General features: G+C 40.6%; 2 protein-coding genes across 2 annotated transcripts in view; one reads left to right on the forward strand and one right to left on the reverse strand.

Annotated features, from left to right (window-relative positions):
* Positions 1-13,090: 13,090 nt before the first annotated feature.
* Positions 13,091-26,514, forward strand: part of LOC133543422 (POC1 centriolar protein homolog A-like) — a 65,635-nt gene continuing 52,211 nt past the window's right edge. The window contains exon 1 of the mRNA XM_061887983.1: positions 13,091-13,308. Within this exon, the coding sequence (XP_061743967.1) occupies positions 13,291-13,308 (18 nt within the window). The 5' untranslated portion in view covers positions 13,091-13,290. The remainder of the gene's footprint in view (positions 13,309-26,514) is intronic.
* Positions 23,104-24,880, reverse strand: LOC133535096 (B9 domain-containing protein 2). The gene has a single exon (XM_061874588.1). The coding sequence runs from the start codon at positions 24,609-24,611 to the stop codon at positions 24,084-24,086; it is 528 nt and encodes a 175-aa protein (XP_061730572.1). The 5' UTR covers positions 24,612-24,880; the 3' UTR covers positions 23,104-24,083.

The raw sequence follows: 26,514 nt of genomic DNA on the forward strand, positions 1-26,514 counted from the left end.
TCACCACATGGGCTAAGGAACACTTCAGAAACCCACTGTCACTAAATACAGTTGGTCGCTACATCTGTAAGTGCAAGTTAAAACTCTACTATGCCAAGCGAAAGCCATTTATCAACAACGTCCAGAAACGCAGTCGGCTTCTCTGGGCCCGAGATCATCTAAGATGAACTGAGGCAAAGTAGAAAAGTGTTCTGTGGTCTGACGAGTCCACATTTCAAATTGTTTTTGGAAATATTTGACATTGTGTCATCCGGACCAAAGGGGAAGCGAACCATCCAGACAGTTATCGACGCAAAGTTCAAAAGCCTCGCATCTGTGATTGTATGGGAGTGCATTAGTGCCCAAGGCATGGGTAACTTGCACATCTGTGAAGGCACCACTAATGCTGAAAGGTACATACAGGTTTTGGAACAACATATGCTGCCATCTAAGCGCCGTCTTTGTCATGGATGCCCCTGCTTATATCAGCAAGACAATGCCTAGCCACATTCAGCACTTGTTACAACAGCGTGGCTTGGTAAAAAAAGAGTGCGGGTACTTTCCTGGCCCGCCTGCAGTCCAGACCTGTCTCCCATCGAAAATGTGTGGCGCATTATGAAGCATAAAATTCGACAGCGGAGACCACGGACTGTTGAACGACTGAAGCTCTACATAAAACAAGAATGGGAAAGAATTCCACTTTCAAAGCTTCAACAATTAGTTTCCTCGGTTCCCAAATGTTTTTTGAGTGTTGTTAAAAGAAAAGGTGATGTAACACAGTGGTGAACATGCCCTTTCCCAACTACTTTGGCACGTGTTGCAGCCATGAAATTCTAAGTTAATTATTATTTGTAAAAAAAAAAAATAATAAAGTTTATGAGTTTGAACATCAAATATCTTGTCTTTGTAGTGCATTCAATCGAATATGGGTTGAAAAGGATTGGCAAATCATTGTATTCCGTTTATATTTACATCTAACACAATTTCCCAACTCATATGGAAACGGGGTTTGTAATAAAAAAAAAAAAACATTGTGTCATTTAAAAGGAATCTTTGTTGTTTGTTTTGCCTCGACGCACGCAACCTTTACCTTGGGCGTGGGCCCAAGTTAATTCTTACCAGGAACAAGGAAGTACTCAAAGAAGGAAATGTACTTCCAGCAAACGTCACCCTGCTCTGGTCCCAAAAGCCGTCAAACCGGGCTGGATATTTTTGCTGGAAACTTCCTTCTCCTCACTGCTGTTAGCGCTGCAGGGGAAGAAAGTGAAAGAAGAGTGTGCACAAAGGTGCACATGCAAAAACAACCAAAAAGAGGCCAACAAGTGGTACATATCTGGGGCTTCTCTGTCAGGATTCTCAGTGTGATGATAACCATAGAACCAGCCACAACAACACTATTAATCATGGCGCACTTCATGCGAGACATCAAAGACTATTCAGAAACAAGTGATATATTTTTGAGCCTGAACATAAGGAGGATGAGCCACAAGTTTTAGAAGATGCAGATACTGTGCCCAGTGCTAAACAAACAATGAACATAATAAAACAACCATACGATAGACCTAGTGCTTGTCAGGGGTATCACCGTTTCCAAAGTTACGATACTCCCGTATACTAAAGTATTGTCCGATCATTACCTTAAAAAATTCGAGGTTCAGACTTATGTTCGTCAAACTAATAATAATAATAACTGCTATAGCAGCCGCAACATTAATACGGCCACAACGACAACTCTTGCTGACCTACTGCCCTCGGTAATGGCACCATTCCCAAAATATGTGGGCTCTATTGATAACCTCACTAACAACTTTAATGACGCCCTGCGCGAAACCATTGATAACATAGCACCGCTAAAGTTAAAAAAGGCTCCAAAAAAGCGTACCCCGTGGTCTACAGAAGAAACTACAGCTCAGAAATTATTATGTAGAAAGCTGGAACGCAAATGGCGCACGACTAAACTTGAGGTGCACCATCAAGCATGGAGTGATGGTTTAATAACTTATAAATGCATGCTTACCTTAGCTAAAGCTAAATATTACTCAAATCTCATCCACCGTAATAAAAACGATCCTAAATTTTTGTTTAGTACGGTAGCATCGCTAACCCAACAAGGGACCCCCTCCAGTAGCTCCACCCACTCAGCTGATGACTTTATGCAATTCTTTAGTAAGAAAATTTAAGTCATTAGAAAGGAGATTAAAGACAATGCGTCCCAGCTACAACGGGGTTCTATTAACACTGACACGATTGTATATACGGCGGATACTGCCCTCCAAAATAGTTTCTCTCGTTTTGAGGAAATAACATTAGAGGAATTGTTACAACGTGTAAATGGAATAAAACAAACAACATGTTTACTTGACCCTCTTCCTCGGAAACTGATCAAGGAGCTCTTTGTATTATTAGGTCCATCAGTGCTAAATATTATAAACTTATCACTCTCCTCGGGCACTGTTCCCCTAGCATTCAAAAAAGCGGTTATTCATCCTCTTCTTAAAAGACCTAACCTCGATCCTGACCTCATGGTAAACTACCGACTCAGTTGAGTTGTTTAATGTCTCACCTTCTCTTTATTTCAAAAATCCTCGAAAAATTGGGCCTACCGAGGATGTCGTAGTGGTTTGTGCAGCCCTTTGAGACACTAGTGATTTAGGGCTATATAAGTAAACATTGATTGATTGATTGACTCACGGTCCAATGTCTGCTCCCACTGGGATGCCGACTGATTAGATGTTCATGTCTTCCCGTTTAGATGAGGGATTAATCATAATCATCATGCCAGTTTTTTAAACAAGTTGCCCCAAACCAGCGTCTTTTCGTGTCTTCCTTGACATTTCGGGGCTGAAGTTGGATGTCAAAGTTGACCAACTTCTCGGTTTATGGTAACAACCTTCCACTATCCGGGTGAGAGGCATGAACTTTCACCAACTCAGAGGCGACGCAGCAGCTCACCGGGTCAACATGTGTAAAGACAGCAGCATAGGTTTGTTAGCTTTGTGATCACGGCGCCCCTAAAAATAGTTAGTCTGCCTTAGCACTTGTAATAAGAATATTCCTAAAAGTTTTTAGTTTTAGAGGGCGTTATGGGTGGAATAATGTACTCCCTTGTTACGTTCCACATAATAGTGGTTTGTTCATTTAGTTTATTCACTTTTATGTTGCGTTCTCCTAAGATCTCTAGACTCAGAGCCACCTGGGAACGTAACATCGCTTTAGCCTCATTGTTAGCCACACACTTTCTGTATTTTATTTTTCATTAAAAAATTAAATATGTCTTCTTGTCTTACATGGGGATTTTGAATGATAGGCAAAATGGCAGATCCCGTTTAATGAAATGGTTTGGTTAAATCGTAAATAAAAACAGAATACATTGATTTAAAAGTCCTTTTCAGCCTATATTCAATTGAATAGACTGCAAAGACAAGAAAGTTACCGTTCGAACTGGTAAACATTGTTATTTTTGGCAAATATGAGCTCATTTGGAATTTGATGCCTGCAACATGTTTCGAAAAAAGCTGGCACATGTGGCAAAAAAGACTGAGAAAGTTGAGGAATGCTCATCAAACACTTATTGAACAGGCTAATTGGGAACAGGTGGGTGCCATGATTGGGTATAAAAGCAGCTTCCATGAAACAACGATGAGGCGAGGGTCCCCACTTTGTCAACAAATGTGTGAGCAAATTGTCGAACGCATTAATAAAAACATTTCTCAACCAGTTATTGCAAGAAATTTATGGATTTCACCATCTACGGTTTGTAATATCAACAAAAGGTTCAGAAAATCTGGAGAAATCTCTGCACGTAACATCGAATGCCCGTGACTTTGGATCTCTCAGACAGAACTGCATCAAAAAGCCACATCAGTGTGTAAAGGATATCACCACGTGGGCTCAGTAACACTTCAGAAAACCAAGGTCAGTAACTACAGTTCTTCGCTACATCTGTAAGTGCAAGTTAAAACTCTACTACTCAAAGCGAAAGCCATTTATCAACAACACCCACAAACGCCAGTGGAAAAGTGTTCTGTGGGCTGACGACTCCACATTTCAAATTGTTTTTGGAAACTGTGGACATCGTGTCTTCCGGACCAAAAAGGAAAAGACCCATCTGGACTGTTATAGGTGCAAAGTTCAAAAGCCAGCATCTGTGATGGTATGGGGGTGTATTAGTGCCCAAGGCATGGGTAACTTACACATCTGTGAAGGCACCATTAATGCTGAAAGGTACATACAGGTTTTGGAGTACTATAATACACCGCATGGTGCAACCTGGACACATCATCAGTGATTCTCCCGGGGTCATAGGGTGTTTCGGGTCTTAATCAGACACCCTCACCCGGGCGACCCAGCCGAGGATGATCAGTCCCTCGACTTGTGTCCAGGTAGCGCACTACGCCACGCGTCCCCCCTCCTAAACCAGAGCCAACATGAAGCCTTTTCAGACGCTTCCAAGATGTTTTTTATGGCTCTTCGCCTGTGCAGTCCACAAATTCCAAGGAGCCCCAGGACACCGTGTAAGGACTTGCCTGCAAAACCCCTGCAGCCCACCTCAATAGGCTCGCGGCGAGCCTTCCACCCGTTCCTCCGGCAGTCAGCCACAAGATCTGCATATTTCGCCCTCTTCCTTTCCTGAGCTTCCTCCATTCTGTCCTCCCAGGGGACAGTTAGCTCAAGGAGCACCACCTGCTTGCTGGTTCCAGACATCAATACCATGTCTGGCCGTAGTGTTGTGGTTGCAATGATGTCTGGGAATCGCAACTGCCTTCCTAGATCAACCAAGAGCTGCCAGTCCCTTGCTGTTGTTAGCAGGCCACCCTGGGTCTTCTTGGAGGGTTGAGGTTTCTCTCCTGCTCGGACAAAGGCAATTGTGCTCTTAGTTGGGTGTTGCCGCTTACTGGTGTTGATGCCAGTGCAGATAGTGTCTGCTATTGCCCGCAGGACCTGGTCGTGGCGCCACCGGTACCTGCCATCTCCCAATGCCTTTGAGCAACAGCTGAGGATGTGTTGTAATGATCCTCTTTTCTGACAGAGCTGGCACACAGGTGTGTCTATCAGGCCCCAGGTAAATAAGTTAGCAGGGCTTGGGAGGACATCATAAACTGACTGGACCAAGAACTTAAACTTAAACATATGTTGTCATCCAAGCAAACTTATCATGGACGCCCCTGCTTATTTCAGCAAAACAATGCCAAGCCACGTGTTACAACAGCGCGGTTTCGTAGTAAAAGAGTGCGGGTACTAGACTGGCCTGCTTGTAGTCCAGACCTGTCTCTCAATGAAAATGTGTGGCGCATTATGAAGCCTAAAATACCACAACGGAGACCCCGGACTGTTGAACAACTTAAGCTTTACATCAAGCAACAATGGGAATGAATTTCACCTGAAAAGCTTCAAAAATGTGTCTCCTCAATTCCCAAACGTTTACAGCGTGTCGTTAAAAGGAAAGGCCATGTAACACAGTGGTAAAAATGCCCCTGTGACAACTTTTTTGCAATGTGTTGCTGCCATTAAATTCGAAGTTAATGATTATTTGCAAAGAAAATAATTAAGTTTCTCAGTTGGAACATTAAATATCTTGTATTTGCAGTCTATTCAATTGAATATAAGTTGAAAATGGTTTGCAAATCATTGTATTCTGTTTTTATCTACGAATTACGCAATGTGCCAACTTCACTGGTTTTGGGGTTTTGTAGTTGCAAGTTCCATATTGATTTTTTGGGGTTTTTGGAATTTGCCTATGTGTGTTTTTATTACATAATCATGACTCCCAACAGATAGGAGCAGAGTGTGTACAAGGTCCTCAAAACCTGTCACACCATTTGTAGGCGACTAAATGTAATGGATGGTTTGCTGCAACAATCTTACGCCATCGGGGAAAGCAGGTTTTGAAAGTCTTTAAGGTGCGGAACAAAAAAACCCAAAAAACACTTCCTCTCAGTCGTCACAGACACTTTTTGATAGATGTCCAAAAACCTTCAAAAGTCATTCCTGTGAGTGACATTTAAAGCCTGTTGCTGACAACACACTCATGATATTTTCGTAAACACTGTACAGAAGCACAAAGAGAGGACGAGAGGAACACAAACAAAGGGCGAAGCTCATATAGCAAACATGAAGAGAATGCACTTTAAATATTAGGCTGCAGGCACATGAACAAGTCCTCACACCAACAAATATGTTTTTTTATATAAGGAAAACTCAGCTGCTCATTTTAATGCTCCACCATACAACAATTACTGGTACTCAGTAATTATTCCTGTCATTTAAATTCCTTTCCGGCTCCCCAGCCTTTCCTGGAAGCATTGCAGTATAAATGATTGCCTTTCAATATTTCCATATCTGGACGGTAACGCCTAAAGATACCATATTTGGTAAAAAAAGTACAGGTTTACTGGAAAAGAAACAAACGTTACATTTTGAATTTTTTTTCTTGACAAAGGTAAATGATATAGAAAAGGAAAAGTTTTATAAACTCTTGTTTAGCTAATGTGTTATATTTTAGTAGTTACAAATAATAGTGCGGTTAGGAAATACCTTATTCAAAATAGTACATAAATTAATTAATTTTTCAGAAATAAATATTGACAAAACTATTACCTTTAAAAAATAAACATTTGAAAAAATATGAATGCATTTAAAAAATTCAACATTTAAAGTTCAGATTTATACTAATTAATGGACATTATTTTACAAAATTGACAAAATAAAAGTAGTATCTAATAAAAAAAATAAAAAAATAATCATCCATCCATGAACTGATTAACGTGGACCCCGACTTAAAGGCCTACTGAAACCCACTACTACCCACCACGCAGTCTGATAGTTTATATATCAATGATGAAATATTAACATTGCAACACATGCCAATACGGCCTTTTTAGTTTACTAAATTACAATTTTTAATTTCCCGGCAGTTTCGTCTTCAAAACGTTGTGTAATGATGACGTGTACGCAATACGTCACGGGTTTTTAGGAAGTATGAGCGCTGCGCACACACACAGCTAAAAGTCGTCTGTTTTAACAGCATAATTAGACAGTTTTTTGGACATCTGTGTTGCTGAATCTTTTGCAATTTGTTCAATTAATATTGGAGAAGTCACAGTAGAAAGATGGAGTTGGGAAGCTTTAGCCTTTAGCCACACAAACACACGGTGATTCCTTGTTTAAAATTCCCGGCGGTGAAGCTTTACTATGGATCACAGCGGACATGGATCCCGACCGAATGTCAACCAGCAGGTTTTGGTGAGAAAATTGTGGTTAAAAAGTCGCTTCTTACCGGAGAAAAACTGAGCTTGCGCCGTCCATGCAGCTGGCGTCAAGACACCCGTGGAGACACCCTTCCGACAATCAGGTACTGTTAAACTCACTAAAACACTAGCAACACAGTAGAAAGATAAGGGATTTCCCAGAATTAACCTCGTAACTGTGTCTGAAAACATCGGAATCCGTCCCAATGCAATCGCGTTTTGTTGTTGTTTTTTTTCGAGTCCTTCGCTATCAATATCCTCAAACACGAATCTTTCATCCTCGCTCAAATTAATGGGGAAATTGTCGTTTTCTCGCTCCGAATAGCATTTTTTGTTTGAGGCTCCCATTTGAAACAATGTGAATATGTGAGGAGCCATCAACGGGTGACGTCATCGTCTGCGACTTCCGGTAGAGGCAGGGCTTTTCTGTTAGCACCGAAAGTTGCAAACTTTATCGTGGATGTTCTCTCCTAAATCCTTTCAGCAAAAATATGGCAATATCGCGAAATGATCAAGTATGACACATAGAATGGACCTGCTATCCCCGTTTAAATAAGAAAATCTCATTTCAGTAGGCCTTTAAGCAAGTTGAGAAACTTATTCGGGTGTTACCATTTAGTGGTCAATTGTACGGAATATATACTGTACTGTGCAATCCACTAATAAAAGTTTCAATCAATCAATCAATCAATCAATCAATCAATCAATCAATCAATCAATCAATCAATCAATCCATTTTCTACCCCTTGTCCCTTTTGGGGTCGCGGGGGGGGTCGCAGAAGCCTATCTCAGCTGCATTCGGGCAGTAGGCGGGGGACACCCTGGACAAGTCGCCACCTCATCGCAGATTATAATAACAACAATAATAATAATAATAATAATAATAATAGTATTAATTACTAGAAAATGCCCACAGAAATTGTGATGGGCCTGCTATCTGTGCCCTGGACCTGGCGTACTTTTAAGATGGTGCCGAGTGTCGGAATCCGTGAGTTTTAGGTGTAACTGTAAAAAAAGAGTTGCAGAGCTAGCCTAAAACATTAGCACGCTTACAGTAAAATGCTAACATTTAGCACGTGGGCTAAACGATGGCATGCTAACAGTAAGCACGTCTCACATTTCAAGAAACGCGGCTATAAACAATAACAATATATAAAAACTGTGTGTATATATATATATAAATACATATATATATATATATACATATATATATATACATATACATACATATACATATAAATACATATACATATATATATATATATATATATATATATATATATATATATATATATATATATATATATATATATATATATATATATATATATATATATAGACCACCACAGTGGATATGTTTCTTTTACTTTTTATTCATAGCTGTATGTAGAAGTGTCTGGTTGTATCTGCTGCTTTAATGTCTTTAATGTCCGATGTGTTCTTTGATGTTTGATGTTTCCCTCTTACACACATGTAAGAGGGATGTGTTCTATGGCTATGAGTTGTTTTTTTTCCCCCCTTGGCCTCAGTCTGCACCCCCTCTCCAGGACCAAGGCTAAGACCGATTTTTTTTCTCCCATTCCCACCCTTGTTTACCTGTATCTCATCTTTTTTGTACGGGGCGCTGGAAGCCGGCAGACCCGTCAGCGATCCTGTTCTGTCTCCCTGTAATGTTTGTCTGATCTTGAATGGGATTGTGCTGAAAATTTTAATTTTCCTGAAGGAACTCTCCTGACGGAATAAATAAAGTACTATCTATCTATCTATCTATCTATCTATCTATCTATCTATCTATCTATCTATCTATCTATCTATCTATATATATATATATATATATATATATATATATATATATATATATGTGTGTGTGTGTGTTTTTTTGGGGTCGCGGGGGGTTGCTGGAGACTCTTATATATATATGTATATATATATATATATATATATATATATATATATATATATATATATATATATATATATATATATATATATATATATATATATATATATGTGTGTTTGTGTGTGTGTGTGTGCGTGAATCCACCACATTGCAGGGCCAACACATGTGCTAATAATTGTTATAAATTGGAAAAGGCCGTGGATTAAATACGCTTTTTTTCTTCCTACTCCTTTTCGACAAATTTGTCAATTATATGAGGTATCATACTGTAACTGTATACGTGTCCGAAATAATTTCCAGTCTTCAACAAATTCCGATACACCAAAAAAATAACTAATCATTTTTTCACAAAAAGATGACAAAAAGTTGCTTTTCTAATTTTTTTAAGTAACATAACCTTGAAAGTTGACACGCAGGAACAACTCAACGATGTCAAACTGGTTTGGTACAGTACACTGCTGACATCTAGTGGTGAGATGCTAGGATTGCAATTTGAAAAAAAAAATCATCAAAATAATAAATGTCGATTTATTAAAGTTAGACCTACATTTTATAATTGGCTTAATGGTTTACTATCACCAATCAAATCTTGGAGGATGCTTAAGAGTACAACTGCCCTTATAGTCATATAACGATAGTCATTTTCTATATTGCATTTTGTTACTAAAACCTAATAATTTACTTTGTTAATATAAGTAACAAAGTTAACGTGTTAAAATTAACAAAAATGTAAAAAAAACAACACCAATTGTGTTATTTCCAAGACATCCGTTTTAAGAGTGTACAAATATATACCATCAGCAAAATACAGTCATCACACAAGTTAATCATCAGAGTATATACATTGAATTATTCACATTAACTCAGTTAAGTACACAATACTATAATCTAACACATATTTTACCTTATTTAATATAAAAATAGGCCCTGCGATGAGGTAGCGACTTGTCCAGGGTGTAACCCGCCTTCCGCCCGATTGTAGCTGAGATAGGCACCAGCGCCCCCCGCGACCCCAAAGGGAATAAGCGGCAGGAAATGGATGGATGGATGGATAATATAAAAGTATTCCTGGCATCCTATTCCATACATGTGCAATCACTCCTAAAAATCGAAGTTCAGAAACCCTTTCAATATCAATTCCATGTATTGAAAGTTTGATCGTTTCCTCCCTTTTCCTCTTACAAAAAAAAATCATAAACTTTGTTGTTTTTTTTTACATTTAATGATAATTTATTGACATCAAAACATCTCTTAAGTTTAATCATTTCCTGTTCAATAATGTTTGATAATGCTTTTAAGTCACGTCCCGAACTATGCTCCGGGTTGGGGAGGCGATCTTGCGGAGTTGGAGAGTTCAAATACCTCGGAGTCTTGTTCACGAGTGAGGGAAGAGTGGATCGTGAGGTCGACAGGTGGATCGGTGCGGCGTCTTTAGTAATGTGGACGCTGTATCGATCCCTTGTGGTGAAGAAGGGGCTGAGCCGGAAGGCAAAGCTCTCAATTTCCCTGTCGATCTACATTCCCATCCTCACCTATGGTCATGACCGAAAGGACAAGGGTGAGAAACTCTGCCATCCGGGAGGAGCTTAAACTAAACCCACTGTTCCTCCACATCGAGAGGAGCCAGATGAGGTGGTTCGGTATCTGGTCAGGATGCCACCCGAATGCCTCCCTAGGAAGGTGTTTAGGGCACGTCCGACCGGTAGGAGGCCACAGGGAAGACCCAGGACACGTTGGGAATAATAGCTATTAAGTCAGATCCACTGTGGACTGGATTTTCACAATATTATGCGAGATCCACTCGACGTCCATTGCATTGGTCGCCTTAGAGGCCGGGGGTCCTCTCCAAGGTTTCTTATTGTCATCCCACTGGGTTGAGTTTTTCCTTGCCATGATGTGGGATCTGAACCGAGGATGTTGTTGCGGCTTGTGCTGCCCTTTGAGACACTTGTGATTTAGGGCTCTATAAATAAACATTGATTGATTGATTGGGAAGACTATGTCTCCCGGCTGGCCTGGGTACGCCTCGGGATTCCCTGGGAGGAGCTGGACCAAGTGGCTGGGGAGAGGGAAGTCTGGGCTTCCCTGCTTAGGCTGCTGCCCCCGCGACCCGACCTCGGATAAGCGCAAGAAGATGGATGGATGGATGGAACTATAAAAGTTGGTGTCGTCCGCAAATAATACACATTTCAATACCTCACATATATCATCCATCCATCCATTTTCTACCGCTTATTCCCTTCGGGGTCGCTGAAGCCTATCTCAGCTACAATCCGGCAGAAGGCGGGGTACACCCTGGACAAGTCGCCACCTCATCGCAGGGCCAACACAGATAGACAGACAACATTTACACTCACATTCACACACTAGGGACCATTTTAGTGTTGCCAATCAACCTATCCCCAGGTGCATGTCTTTGGACGTGGAAAAAAGCGGAGTATGCGGAGGGAACCCACGCATTCACGGGGAGAACATGCAAAGTCCACATAGAAAGATCCCAGGCGCAGGATCGAACCCAGGACTTTCATATTGTGAGGCAGACACACTAACCCCTCTCTCACCGTGCTGCCCCACATATGTCATTAATACCGTATTTTCTTGAATTGCCGCAGGGCACATAGTATGCGCCTGCCTTGAATTACTCACTTCCCAAAATAATTAGCGCATGCTGAATATTAGAGAGAGTCAGCTCCTTCAAGTTCCTCGGCACCCTCATATCTGCTGACCTGTCCTGGACCCAAAATACAACTGTGGTCATCCGGAAGGCCCAGCGGAGACTCCACTTCCTGAGGGTGCTGAGGAAGAACAGGCTGGAGAGGCAGCTGATGGTGACCTTCTATCACTCGGCTTTCAAAGCCTGCTGACGTACTGCATAACAGTGTGGTACGCCAGCTGCACGGAAGCAGACAAACAGGCGATTCAGAGGGTCATAAAGTCTGCACAAAAAATCACCGGCTGCCCCCTGCCCTCCCTGAAGGATTTACATAACTCCCGTTGCCTTAAGAAAGCAAAAACCATCACCAAAGACGGAACACACCTTGGCTACCACCTGTTCCACCTGCTACCATCGGGCAGGCGCTACAGGTGCATCAGAGCCAGAACAAACAGGCTCAGAGACCGCTTTTTTCCCAGAGCTGTCACCATGTTGAACTCTAACTTATAATAATAATAATTCACCCCTCTACAATATCCTGCCCCAATACCCTACTGTGCAATACTACCCTTCGAGTGCAATACATCCGACACTGATTGTTATTTATTACTGCGATACTCTTGTCTTGTTCTGTATATTGTACAGTATTTTGTATTTCTACAGTGTTTTGTATATTGTTCAGGATTGCTTGGTATTTTTATTGGATAGAAGTCTGTTTATTTCAATTGTTAGTTCAATTGTGTTATTTATTTTACCCCATATTTGTTCCCACAACCGCACCTTAAGTTGGAGTCTTTAATCTCGTTATATGCAAATATAATGACAATGAAGTCTATTCTATTCTATTATTCCGGGTCAAACTCGTGACGTCCCGAGTGACACTTCCCCTGTCATCATTTTCAAAATGGAGGAGGCTGATTTCAATACCGGTAATTTGAAATCGCATAAACGGAAGAAGATTAAGAGCCATTCAGTAGGATTTAAGGTCCAAGCTTACATCACTCTCAAATTTTTACTGCACACCTTTGGTAAGTGTGGGAGTGAGAAGAAGTTTTAAAATAATTAGCGCATGCTTACTTTTACCGCATGCCTTAGGTAAGCGCAGGGGTGAGAAGAGGTTTTAAATTAATTAGCGCCCCGGCAGCAATTCAAGGAAATACGCTATATAAAATAAACAATTTTTGTCCGTAAACCGAACTTTGTGGAATTCCAGATTCTAGCATACTACACCTCATGATTTCATTTTAATATATTTTTCCTTTTTTTTTACAATATTTTTAAAAATATGCAGCGTCCCCTTTAAGGACTCTGGCCGGAAGTCGCCCGCCCAATAGCGGCGCGGAAACTAAAACGTTGTTGTTGGTACTAAGCTAGTCTAAGTACCAGCAGCTAAAGTTAGCCGGTCGGCGGCTTCATTATCTATCTCCTTTAAGCTCCGTGTCACTCCTAAAATAACACATTGAGGTATCTTCTTCCTTCCAGTAGTCCTCGCTTGGCTTCCAGCAGCAGACATGATGACTTCTGTTCTGGTAAGTTCTGTTAAAGCTGATACTCGATAGTTAGCCAGCTAGTTGCTAGCCTTGAAAGAAGTTACGTTTGTTGTTCGTTGCGGCATGAAAACGTTTTCATGTGTAGCTGCGTAAAGATGTTAATTTGGGTGGTAACATGGAATTATAAGACACTACCTAATGGTAGAATATTCGCCACAGTCGTGTGTGTATACGACATACAGTGCAGCTGTTTGTGTGTGACGTTATCTTTATTCGGTTTATCCAACCATCCATTTACTACCGCTTTTTTTTAACTTAACCCTTGTGTAATGCACACACACACACATGCACACACCAGGCCTAGACAGGAGGAGGACAGAGTGTAGGTACACAGAACATCAAAGGGTCAAATGTGCGAGAAAATGAGAGCAGACAGTGTTGACAAACAATGTTGCAACCTTCTGTGGAAACCGCAGGGGCAGAGACACAAAAGTGGAATCCCCGTGGGATGCACAAACTGGCAGAGAAGTTTTCCGCGCAAAGTTCATATTGTTGTTACTCAGCCAGTGTTTGTTTGTCTGATGGACCTGTTGCATTGTGTGGCTTTTAATGCCTCACATCCATCCATCCATTTCTACCGCTTGTTCCCTTTTTTTGGGGTCGCGGGGGGCGCTGGCGCCTATCTCAGCTACAATCGGGCGGAAGGCGGGGTACACCCTGGACAAGTCGCCACCTCATCGCAGGGCCAACACAGATAGACAGACAACATTCACACTCACATTCACACACTAGGGCCAATTTAGTGTTGCCAATCAACCTATCCCCAGGTGCATGTCTTTTGGAAGTGGGAGGAAGCCGGAGTACCCGGAGGGAACCCACGCAGTCACGGGGAGAACATGCAAACTCCACACAGAAAGATCCCGAGCCTGGATTTGAACCCAGGACTGCAGGACCTTCGTATTGTGCGGCAGACGCACTAACCCCTCTGACACTGTGAAGCCATAATACCTCACAATCAAACACTTATATGTTAAAATACTGAACAGATGTTTATTGGGATAAGGTAAACATCTGTTCAGAATTTTAACACAAAAGTGTTTGTGAGGCATTAAAAGCCACACAATACTACGGGTCCATCAGGCCCACAAACGGTGGCTGAGTAACAACAATATGAACAATACACAAGGGTTAAGTCTTAATCCTTGTGTAATGTTCATATTGTTATTCATATTACACAAGGGTTAAGTCTTTACCTTTGTGTAATGTTCATATTGTTGTTACTCAGCCAGTGTTTGTACTTAACAGTTAAGTAAGAAAAAGCAGTAGAAAACGGATGCCTGGATAAACCGAATAAAGGTGACAGATGTTTACTTTATCCCAATAAACATCTGTTCAGCATTATAACATAAACTTGTTTGATTGTGAGGCATTAAAAGCCACAAAATGCAACAAGTCCATCAGAACCAAAAACGCTGGCTAAGTAACAACAATATGAACGTTGCACGGAAAACTTCTCTGCCAGTGTCTGCATTCCACAGGGATTTTTGTTTTGTGTTTCTGCACCTGTGGTTCTCACACAAGGTTGCAACATTGTTTGTCTACACTGTCTGCTCTCATTTTCTCACACATTTGACCCTCTGATGCTCTGTGTACCTACACTCTGTCCTCCTCCTGTCTAGGCCTGCTGTGTGTGTGTGTGCGTGCGTGTGTGTGTGTGTGTGTGGTTGTGTGTGTGTGTGTGTGTGTGTGTGTGTGCGTGCGTGCGTGTGTGTGCGTGTGGTCCACAGAACATCAATTTCCACACTTCTATTAGCCCCGGGTCCAGTGGACCTGGATATCTTATATGTAATAGAAATGTGTAGGAGTGTGTGTGGTGTGTGGTCATTAAATATTTATTCTGATATATGTTCTTCACAGAAAATGAGCCAAAGTGCGTCTCAGTTTGAAAAATGAATTAATTGTATTCATTAGGATAATTGGGGTATGTATGCTCTATTAATGATGTTTTCATGTCTTTAAACACTAAACTATTTTCTTCAAATAGTGCTGTCTTTGTTAATTTTAGCATGTTAAATTGGTGAAAAACCAGGAGCTTGGGGGGACATTGCCCGCCTTGTCCCCCCACCAGGGCACCGCCCTGGACCTGGCTGGGGGGCTTTGTCCCCCGGACTCCCGGAAATGTTTTCAGTTTTTTTCATTGTGGTCGAATCACATGCCTGTAAATAAAACACCCCGCCTTCTGCCTCATTGTAGCTGAGATAGGCACCAGCGCCCCCCCAATCCCAAAAAAGGAACAAGCGGTAGAGAAATGGATGGAAAATGGATGGAAATAAAACAATTACCTTTTTAAATTATTTGATAAACTATTAATACATTTAACAAATTAACCATTTAAATCTCAGATTTATAATAATTAATGTGCATTACTTTACAAAATGAACAAAATAAAATGCAGGTATATAACAATGATAAAGATAGACTTATACTTCCTTTTATTGTCATTCAAATTTGAACTTATACAAATTAGAAATATTTTTTGTTGCATTAGCTTGTCGTAGTGCAGGATAAAAGAGCAATAATGTGCAGATATAAATAAATAGATTACTGTACAGATAAATACATTACACTTTTGCGTATAAATCCATGTTTATGTATGTATGTTATATTGTCTTTATATTCCAGCGAGTTAATCCGTTTTTTTGAGGGGATTTGAGGGAATTATTTTGATGCATTGATTGATTGATTGATTGATACTTTTATTAGTAGATTGCACAGTTCAGTACATATTCCGTACAGTTGACCACTAAATGGTAACACCCAAATAAGTTTTTCAACTTGTTTAAGTTGGGGTCCATGTTAATCAATTCATGGTAATTCAATTCATGCATTCAAGAGTCTTATGGCCTGAGGGAAGAAGCTGGTACAGAGGCTCTGCTACGGAGGCTGCAGAACCTCTTTCTAGAGTCCAGCAGTGAAAACCGTCCTTGGTGGGGGTGGGAGGAGTCTCTGTAGATTTTTTTAAGCCCTGGTCAGGCAGTGGCTTTTTGCGGTTTACTGGATAGGAGGAAGAGGAGTCCTGATTATCTTTTCCGCCGTCCTCACCACTTTCTGCAGAGACTTCCAGTCTGAGGCACTGAAGATAATAATATATCAACTAGAAAATCCCCTCGGAAGTTTTAATGGGCCTGCTATCTGTGCGCTAGACCTCTGACTGGGGGTCGCCGGAAGCCGCCGCACTTTTAAGATAGTGCCGAGTGTCAAAAAGACCTACAGAGCTAGCCTCCCTGCTTACAGAGCTAGCCTCCCTGCTTACATTAAAAGTTAAAAAAGTTAAAGTACCAATGATTGTCACACACACACACACAAGGAGTGGTGAAATTAACATCTGCATTTGACCCATCTCCTTAATCACCCCCTGGGAGGTGATAGGAGCCGCGAACAGCAGCGGTGGCTGCGCCAGGGAATCATTTGGGTGATTTTAACCCTCAATTCCAACCCTTGATTCTGAGTGCCAAGCAGGGAGGTAATGGGTAATATTTTTATAGTCTTTGGTATGAAAGGGTTTGAACTCACAACCTATCGATCTAAGGGCGGACACTATAACCACAAGGACACTGAGCACAGTAAAATGCTAACATTTAGCATCTGAGCTATACGACATACAGTGCAGCCGTTTGTGTATGACGTCACCTTTATTCGGTTTATCCAGCCATCCATTTTTCAACCGCTTTTTTACGTGGGGTGCTGAAAACTATCCCAGCTGCACACGGGCGGAAGGCGGAGCGTTGGGTCGGTATGGCGCAGTGGGTAGAGCGGCCATGCCAGAAACCTGAGGGTTGCAGGTTCGCTCCCCACCTCTTGACATCCAAATCACTGCCGTTGTGTTTTTGGGCAGGACACTTCACCCTTGCCCCCGGTGCCGCTCACACTGGTGAATGAATGATGAATGAATGATAGGTGGTGTTTGGAGGGGCCGTAGGCGCAAACTGGCAGCCTCGCTTCCGTCAGTCTACCCCAGGGCAGCTTTGGCTACAAATGTAGCTTACCACCACCAGGTGTGAATGAATGATGGGTTCCCACTTCTCTGTGAGAGCTTTGAGTATCTAATTATAGAAAAGTGCAATATAAAATGTAATCTATTATTAGTATTATTATTATTATTATTATCAGTCACCCCCTCATGTTTTACTTTTTTTCCTTATAGCACACGCATGCAGTTATATTCGTAACATAGTTAATGTACACGACACCAACATCTTAAATAGTACATAGAAGCATGTTACTCGAGATAAGAGCACCCAAGTAGAACCTAACACTTTTAACACTTATTTGTCAGACGTGCAGTAGATTTTTAAAAACAGCAGTGCGTTTTTCATACTGAGGATCTGGCCTAGTGGTTTTCTTAAAAACGTAATACTGTCACATAGAGGAGACCAGGTACACACGGAGTCATAAGTATAAAGTTAATACATCTTAATTCAATGGGGAACTGCAATTTCTTGAAATATTGCCTATCATTCACAATTGTTATTAAAGGCAAGAACACATGCTTTTCTTTTTTATGCATTTTAATGCTAACTAACTTGCAAAAGCTAATAGCTAACAAGGAGCCAACAGGAGTTGCTCCATTCTCCCTATAAAGCGCTTTTCTGGACCACAGGGCACACTGGATTATAAAATGCACTGCCGATGAATGGTCTATTTTTGATCTTTTTTCATATATTAGACGCACCGGATTATAGGGCGCATTAAAGGAGTCACATTATTATTTTTTTTTAATGTAAAACACTTACTTGTGGTCTACATCAGTGGTTCTCAACCTTTTTTCAGTGACGTACCCCCTGTGAACATTTTTTTACTTCAAGTACCCCCTAATCAGACCAAAGCATTTTTGGTTGAAAAAAAGACATAAAGAAATAAAATACAGCACTATGTCATCAGTTTCTGATGTATTAAATTTTATAACAGTGCAAAACATTGCTCATTTGTAGTGGTCTTTCTTGAAAAATTTGGAAAAAAAATTATAAAAATAACTAAAAACTTGTTGAAAACTAAAGACTCGATTCAGTTATAAATAAAGATTTCTACACATAGAAGTAATCATCAACTTAAGGTGCCCTCTTTGGGGATTCTAATAGAGATCCATCTGTATTCATGAACTTAATTCTAAACATTTCTTCACAAAAAAGGAAATCTTTAATATCAATATTCATGGAACATGTCCACAAAAAAAATCTAGCTGTCAACACTGAATATTGCATTGTTGCATTTCTTTTCACAGTTTATGACCTTACATTCATATTTTGTTAAAGTATCATTCAATAAATGTATTTATAAAGGATTTTTGAATTTTTGCTATTTTTAGAATATTTAAAAAAAATCTCACGTACTCCTTGGCGTACCTTCAAGTACCCCCAGGGATACGCGTACCCCTATTTGAGAACCACTGGTCTACATAACATGTAATGGTGGTTCTTTGGTCAAAATCTTGCATAGATTATGTTTTACAGATCATCTTCAAGCCGATTTCTGACAGTTGCTTCCGGATGCGCCGTTTTGTGGGCGGTCTTCTTTACGTGGCTCACCTTCGACAGCGTCTTGTCCCATCAACTTTGGAGTGGAAGAAGTGTCAAAAGATGGGGCTAACTGTTTCAATGACATTCAGACTTTACTTTAATCAATAACGGAGCAGCATCTCCTCATCCGGAAACAACCACACCGGAAATGTGTCCCGTAAAAAAACGTCCGACAGGAACTCTAATAACTAAAATTCCTTGGGTGAATAATGTTTACTCACTACACCGGTATGTTTTAGTGCTTTCCTGGTGAGTTTACTGACATATATAAGTAAGAACTCTACATTACTTTATATTAGAAATGGCAACAGTGGAGGATGAATGTCCCATAACAAGAAAATAGAGAAAAAGAAGAAAATTATCGACTACAACGTCGACGCAAATGCACTAAATTTTTCAGGATTTACGTAGATCCCAAATACACATCAGCAGGTGCCAGAAGGTAAGAAAAGTTGCTTTTGCATAATATTGTGAAACAAAACGCCAGATAACGTCTTACCTTATACACACACCATGATAATACTCGTATGTTTAATGCGCCGACAAACCTTCAAGCGTTGCGGCTTCATAGTTTACCGAAGTCTTACTGAAACATTTTGATAGATTGTTGAGCGCTGAGTATAATGTTCTATGTTTTCAATGAAACATATAAAATGTTGTTGAGTTTACTTGAGACCCATCATAGTGCAGTCTACATGTATCCGCCCAAATGCAGCTGAGATAGGCTCCAGCACCCCCGTCCCCCTGAAAGAGACAAGGGGTAGGAAATGGATGGATGGACTTTTTTTGCGCAAGATTCCTAAAGACAACAGAATGCTGCATTTCACGAAGAACAGGGGTCTGACACGTACGGTCCGTGAACAGGTTTCATCCGGCCCACGTGATGAGTTTGCTAAGTATAAAAATGAGCCAAAATTTTTGAATGAAAGAAAACGCTGTTCTAAATGTGTCCACTAGATGTCGCATTAACAGTTCTTATCTCTTTGTAGATTATGCAACATATGTAAAAAAAATAAACCACATAGTGCACCAGTCAAAATAAGCAAACTACATAAATAACATCCTGTAATTTGATTTTGATATCATTTTTTTTTATCCTGATAGGTTGAAAATTAACATCAATCATCACATTTATTCAGAAAGTATAAACAACGACAAATAAAGATTACTATTAATCGCAGCATTTAAGTTTAAAAAACAACAACAACAACATTATGATTTGTACATTTTTCAGAATGTGCTTGTTCTATTTTTAAACAAAGAAAACAATCTTAAATTGTCTTATTTTTAAGTTATCGCACAGTGATTTTACCAGCCAGGCCCACTTGGGAGTAGATTTTTCTCCATGTGGCCTCCGATCTAAAATGAGTTTGACACCCCAGACATTGAATCTTTGATATGATATGAACTACAGTATTTTGTATTTCTATAGTGTTTTGTATATTGTACAGCAGTGTTTCTCAAATGGGGGTCAAGTACCCCTGGGAGTATTTGAAGGTATGCCAAGGGGTACGTGAGATTTTTTTTTTAAATATTCTAAAAATAGCAACAATTCAAAAATCATTTCTAAATATCTTTATTGAACAATACTTCAACAAAATATGAATTTAAGTTCATAAACTGTGAAAAGAAAATACAACAATGCAATATTCAGTGTTGACAGCTAGATTTTTTGTGGACGTTTTCCATAAATATTGACGTTAAAGATTTATTTTTTTTGTGAGCAAATGTTTAGAATTAAGTTCATGAATCCAGATGGATCTGTATTACAATCCCCAAAGAGGGCACTTTAGGTTGATGATTACTTCTATGTGTAGAAATCCTTATTTATTATTGAACCACTTGTTTATTTTTCAACAAGTTTTTAGTTACTTTTATCTTTTTTTTCCAAATAGTTCAAGAAAGACCACTACAAATGAGAAATATTATGCACTGTTATACAATTTAATAAATCAGAAACTGATGACATAGTGCTGTATTTTACAGTTGTGATCAAAATTATTCAACCCCCACACAATTTTGGTGTTTTAGCAAGTTGGACATTTATTCCGTATTTTGTTTATAGTCATATCAAATAAAAATGTGTCAAATAGACAAATGCAACTTGAATTGTAACACTGTATTTTACAAAAATACCAAAAAAGGACATTTTTCTTAATATCTCATTGACAAAATGATTCAACCCCCTAGTTACATGCATCTTTAGTACTGGATTGACATTTTTTTGTTTGTTTGTTTCATTTGGTTTGAGGGAAAAGATCAATTTATTTGCCACAATGTGGAGAAGTAAAAAGGGACACTGTTTGACTGTTATAATTTTAAGGCAGTAATTACATCCTTCAAACGTGATACATAACCGGACACAGGGTTCTTGCAACCATCTACAGGTATTTTAGCCTATTCCTCTTGGGCAAAGGCCTCCAGTTCATTAATATTCTTGGGCTTGCGTGCTGCAACTGCCTTCTTCAAGTCCCACCACAGGTTTTCTATAGGATTTAGGTCTGGCGACTGTGAAGGCCACTCCAGAGTCTACAAGCCCTTCTTCTGCTACCACTCTGATGTTGATTTGGAGGTATGCTTGGGATCGTTGTCCTGTTGGAAGGTCCAACGTCTCCCAAGCCTCAGCTTCGTCACTGACTTCATGACATTTGCAGCTAATATTTCCTGGTAGGAAATAGAATTCATAATGCCTTGAACGGCCTGGAGAATCCCGGTATCTGAGGCAGAGAAACAGCCGCAGAGCATGATTGACCCCTCTCCGTGCTTAACAGTAGGCAAGGTGTTCTTCTCTTTGTAAGCGTCATTTTTTCTCCTCCAGACATAACGTTGATTCATAAGCCCAAAGAGTTCCACTTTTGTCTCATCACACCATAGAACAGTTTCCCAAAACCTTTGGAGTTTGTCCAGATGATTTTTGGCATACTGGAGTCTATTTTACTTTTGCGTGGTAGTCAGAAGTGGGGTGCGCCTGGGAGTTCTGGCATGGAGGCCTTCATCTCGTAGTGCGCACCTTATTGTCTGGGACGAAACCTGCGTTCCCCCCTTTGCAATGTCCTGTTGTAGTTCCTCAGCTGTTACCTGGGGGTTTTTCACCACTGTACGCTTCAAATACCGGACAGCAGTTGCACACAGCATCCTCTTTCTACCACGCCCAGGTAGTGTTTCCACTGTGCCTTTAGCTTTATACTTGCGAATTACGTTCCCAACTGTGTCTCTTGGAATGTGTAATGTCTTTGCTATTTTGTTATATCCATATCCTTTCTTATGAAGGGAAATTACCTCCTCTCTTAACTTCTTTGACCACTCCCTGGACTTCATCATGTTGCAAATACACCATTGACAATTTACAACAGGGGTGCCCACACTTTTTCTGCAGGCGAGCTACTTTTCAATTGACCAACTCGAGGGGATCTACCTCATTTATATATATCATTTATATTTATTTATTTATGAAAGAGACATTTTTGTAAACAAGTTAAATGTGTTTAATGATAATACAAGCATGTGTAACACATATAGTTGTCTTTCTTTCACAAAGACAAGAATATAAGTTGGTGTATTACCTGATTCTGATGACTTGCATTGATTGTAATCAGACAGTAATGATGATAACGCCCACATTTTCAAATGGAGGAGAAAAAAAGTTGTCCTTTCTGTACAATACCACATGAAAGTGGTTGGTTTTTGGCATCTAATTCATCCAGCTTCCATACACTTTACAAGAAAAACATTGGCGGCAAATTCCGTAGCTTGCTTGATTGACATTCACGGCACCTGAGGGTCTTGTGAGATGACGCTGGCTGCTGCCAGTTCATTGTTATGAACAAATGACAGAGAGGAAGGCGAGAAACACTTTTTATTTCAACAAACTTTCGCGCCGTCCCTTCCGTCAAAACTCTAAAGGCCGATTGCACATTTCCTATCTTCACAATAAAAGCCCTGCTTCATGCTGCCTGCGCTAACAAAATAAGAGTCTCGGAAAGCTGGCGTGCACAAGTAATGTGCACGCCAGCTTTCTGAGGGATCGCTTGTGCACGCCAGTTTTCCGAGACTCTGTATTTAGTTAGCGCAGGCAGCATGAAGCAGGGCTTTTATTGTGAAGATAGGAAATGTGCAGTCGGCCTTTAGAGTTTTGACGGAAGGTATGGCGCGAGAGTCTGTTGAAATAAAAAGTGTTTCTCGCCTTCCTCTCAGTCATATTTTAATAATAATGATCTTGCAGCAGCCAGCGTCATCTCACAAGACCCTCCGGTACCGTGAATGTCATTTAAGTGACGTCTTGGTGAAGATTGATGATCACTAATTTTTAGGTCTATTTTTTTTAAAAGCCTGGCTCGAGATCGACTGACACCCCCCCCCCCGCGGTCGACTGGTAGCTCGCGATCGACGTAATGGTCACCCCTGATCTACAAGAAGCTGAGCGTCACAGTCTTTTTCAATCATTTTAATTGTTGCTCGTTATGGTTCTAATCACATCTACAAGTGTTTTCAACAGCTGATTGAAAATACCTTATTCAAATTCTGTTCTTAAGAGTTATGATCTTCAAGGGGTTGAATAAATTTGTCAATGAGATATTAAGAGAAAGGACCCTGGTATGTTACAAAATATAATGTTGAACTTGAATTACATTTGTCTATTTAATGCATCTTTTTTTGATATGACTACAAACAAAATACGGAATAAATGTCCAACTTGCTAAAATACCAAAATTGTGTGGGGGTTGAATAATTTTGATCACAACTGTACTTCTTTTATCTATTTTTTTCAACCAAAAATGCTTTGCTCTGATTAGGGGGTACTTGAATTAAAAAAAAAATGTTCACAGGAGGTACATCACTGAAAAAAGGTTGAGAACCACTGTTGTACAAGATTGCTTGTTATTTTTATTGGATAGTAGTCTGTTTATTTCAATTGTTAATTGTTCCTTTATATACCTCTTGTGTTATTTATTTAAACCCATATTTGTTCCCACAGCCGCACCTTAAATTGGAGTCTTTAATCTCGTTATATGCAAATATAATGACAATAAAGTCTATTCCATTTTAACTATTTGCAGCAAATTATAAACAGCAGATTGTTTCTGTCATAAAAAAGATCTTTAATCTGCGTTTTTGCAGTAGAATATGCAGTTTTATCTATACCGTCGTTATTATACATGCTCATAAAAGTTATATGTAGGCATCTAACTTTGGTCAAAAGGACCCAGATTGAAGATGCCAACACCCCCAAAATTAAAATCAATTCTCGACGCCATATTTGTCAAAGTGTCTCATGATGATGCCGAGCTCAAGCTCCACGGTCCCCATAGCCTCGGTGTACAGCCTGTATCTATCCGCTCCGCTGTAGATGAGATCCGGGCTCTTGAGCTGCGGCCCCCCGCCAACAAACGTCTGCGTTAGCTGCTCCTGCCAGGAGCCGAGTGGCCTCCAAGTCCCGCAGCTGACGCGGTGGTGCCCGGGGCTGGAGGGGACGTGGCAGTAGCCGTAACCGTAGAGCTGGCAGCGGCCGAAGGAGTCCTGGTGCCAGACCTGCAGGTGGACCTTGGGCCAGCCCTGGAGTCCCTTAGTGGCGTAATGCAAGTCTATAGGGTGGCACCAGTACGCCATGTCTCCCGTTTGGGGGCTATCCACCTGGGTCTGTCCTTGCTTTAAGCCCGAGAGGAGGCGCCATGCTCCTCCAGTGTGAATCCCCCATTTGCAAAAGAGGCTGTTGCTGGGGAAGCCAGTAGCTCCAACCAACTGCCCTATAACGTGCAACTCTGCCATGACACCTACACGTCCATCTCTCCCCTCTGCATAAGAGCTGTGTTACGTCACAGCGTAGTCTCCTTGGCAACGTCGCTTGTTCAAAGCAAAGGTGTTGTCTAGCGCTTTGCCTGTCAGAAAATACAAAAATACGAATCTCTGTGATACATGCATGGGAGATCAGTGTCGCCCTTTGTGTAAAGAACAGTTTTTTTACAAAAGAAGTTGACAACGTGATTGGATTGTGGAATGCTGCCATGGATGCACAAAGGAGGGACCGCACCTAAGAGACAACAGGCGGGACAGCCCAAGTCAAGGATGACGACTTCTTCGACGCCTACAAACAAATCCAAGCAAAGAAACAGCGCCCCCAGGCGGGTACATAATAGAGCACTTGAAATTCTCATAGGGCAGGGGTCGGCAACCCGCGGCTCTTTAGCGCCGCCCAAGTGGCTCTCTGGAGCCTTTTAAAAAATGTATGAAAAATGGAAAAAGATGAGAGAAAAAAAAAATATATATATTTTTTTATTAATATAGTTTCTGTAGGAGGACGGACATGACACAAATCTCCCTAATTGTTTAAAGCACACTGTTTATATTGAACATGCTTCACTGATTCGAATATTTGCTTTTAAATGTCTAAACAACCTCGCGCCAACATATCTCTCCGACCTCCTTCAGCCTTACTGCCTCACTCGATCCCTAAGATCAGCCGATCAGCTGCTACTGACGGTCCCTGACACAAGGCTGAAGCTTAGAGGTGACAGAGCTTTCACTGCTGCTGCTCCCAAGCTCTGGAACGACCTACCTCTGAGTGTTAGACAAGCCTCCTCTCTTCCTGTTTTTAAAGCTCTCTTTAAAACATACCTTTATTCCTTGGCTTTTAACACTAATTGATATCCATCCTGCAATGGCGCCCCATTATACACCTGCTCTGAACCTGTTTTTATGTTTTATTTATTTATTTTTTATCATGTTCTGTTTGTGTTGTGCTGTTTGCTCGGTCCTCGTATTATCTTTTAACCTGTCCACTGTACAGCACTTTGACTAACCCTGTGGTAAATTTTAAATGTGCTTTATAAATAAAGTCGATTTGTCCAGGGTGTACCCCGCCTTCTGCCCGATTGTAGCTGAGATAGGCGCCAGCGCCCCCCGCGACCCCAAAAGGAATAAGCGGTTGAAAATGGATGGATGGATGGATGGATGACTTGATGTGATTTGGCGAGCGCCGTTTTGTCCTACTAAATTTGGCAGTCCTTGAACTCACCGTAGTTTGTTTACATGCATAACTTTCTCCGACTTTCTAAGACGTGTTTTATGCCACTTCGTTTTCCGTCTCATTTTGTCCACCAAAATTATAATGTTGTGCATGAATGCACAAAGGTGAGTTTTGTTGATGTTATTGACTTATGTGGAGTGCTAATCAGACATATTTGGTCACTGCATGACTGCAAGCTAATCTGTGCTAACATGCTATTTAGGCTAGTTGTATGTACATATTGCATCATTATGCCTCATTTGTAGCTATATTGAGCTCATTTAGTTTCCTTTAAGTCCTCTTAATTCAATTTATATCTCATGACACACTATCCGTATGCAATATGGCTTTTAATTTTTTGTGGCTCCAAACAGATTTTTTTTTGTATTTTTGGTCCAATATGGCTCTTTCAACATTTTGGGTTGCCGACCCCTGTCATGGGGCCAGAACAGTAGGAGCCAAATAAATTAATTGCCTTTACAAAGCTTGCAATTGTTTTATAGATTTAAAATAACATTTGCAGTGATGTATATGTGCATGTATATATACTAAGGGCTTCACGGTGGCAGAGGGGTTAGTGCGTCTGCCTCACAATACGAAGGTCCTGCAGTACTGGGTTCAATCCCAGGCTCGGGATCTTTCAGTGTGGAGTTTGCATGATCTCCC

This window comes from Nerophis ophidion, linkage group LG02, assembly GCF_033978795.1.
Source record: "Nerophis ophidion isolate RoL-2023_Sa linkage group LG02, RoL_Noph_v1.0, whole genome shotgun sequence".
Lineage (NCBI taxonomy): Eukaryota > Metazoa > Chordata > Actinopteri > Syngnathiformes > Syngnathidae > Nerophis > Nerophis ophidion.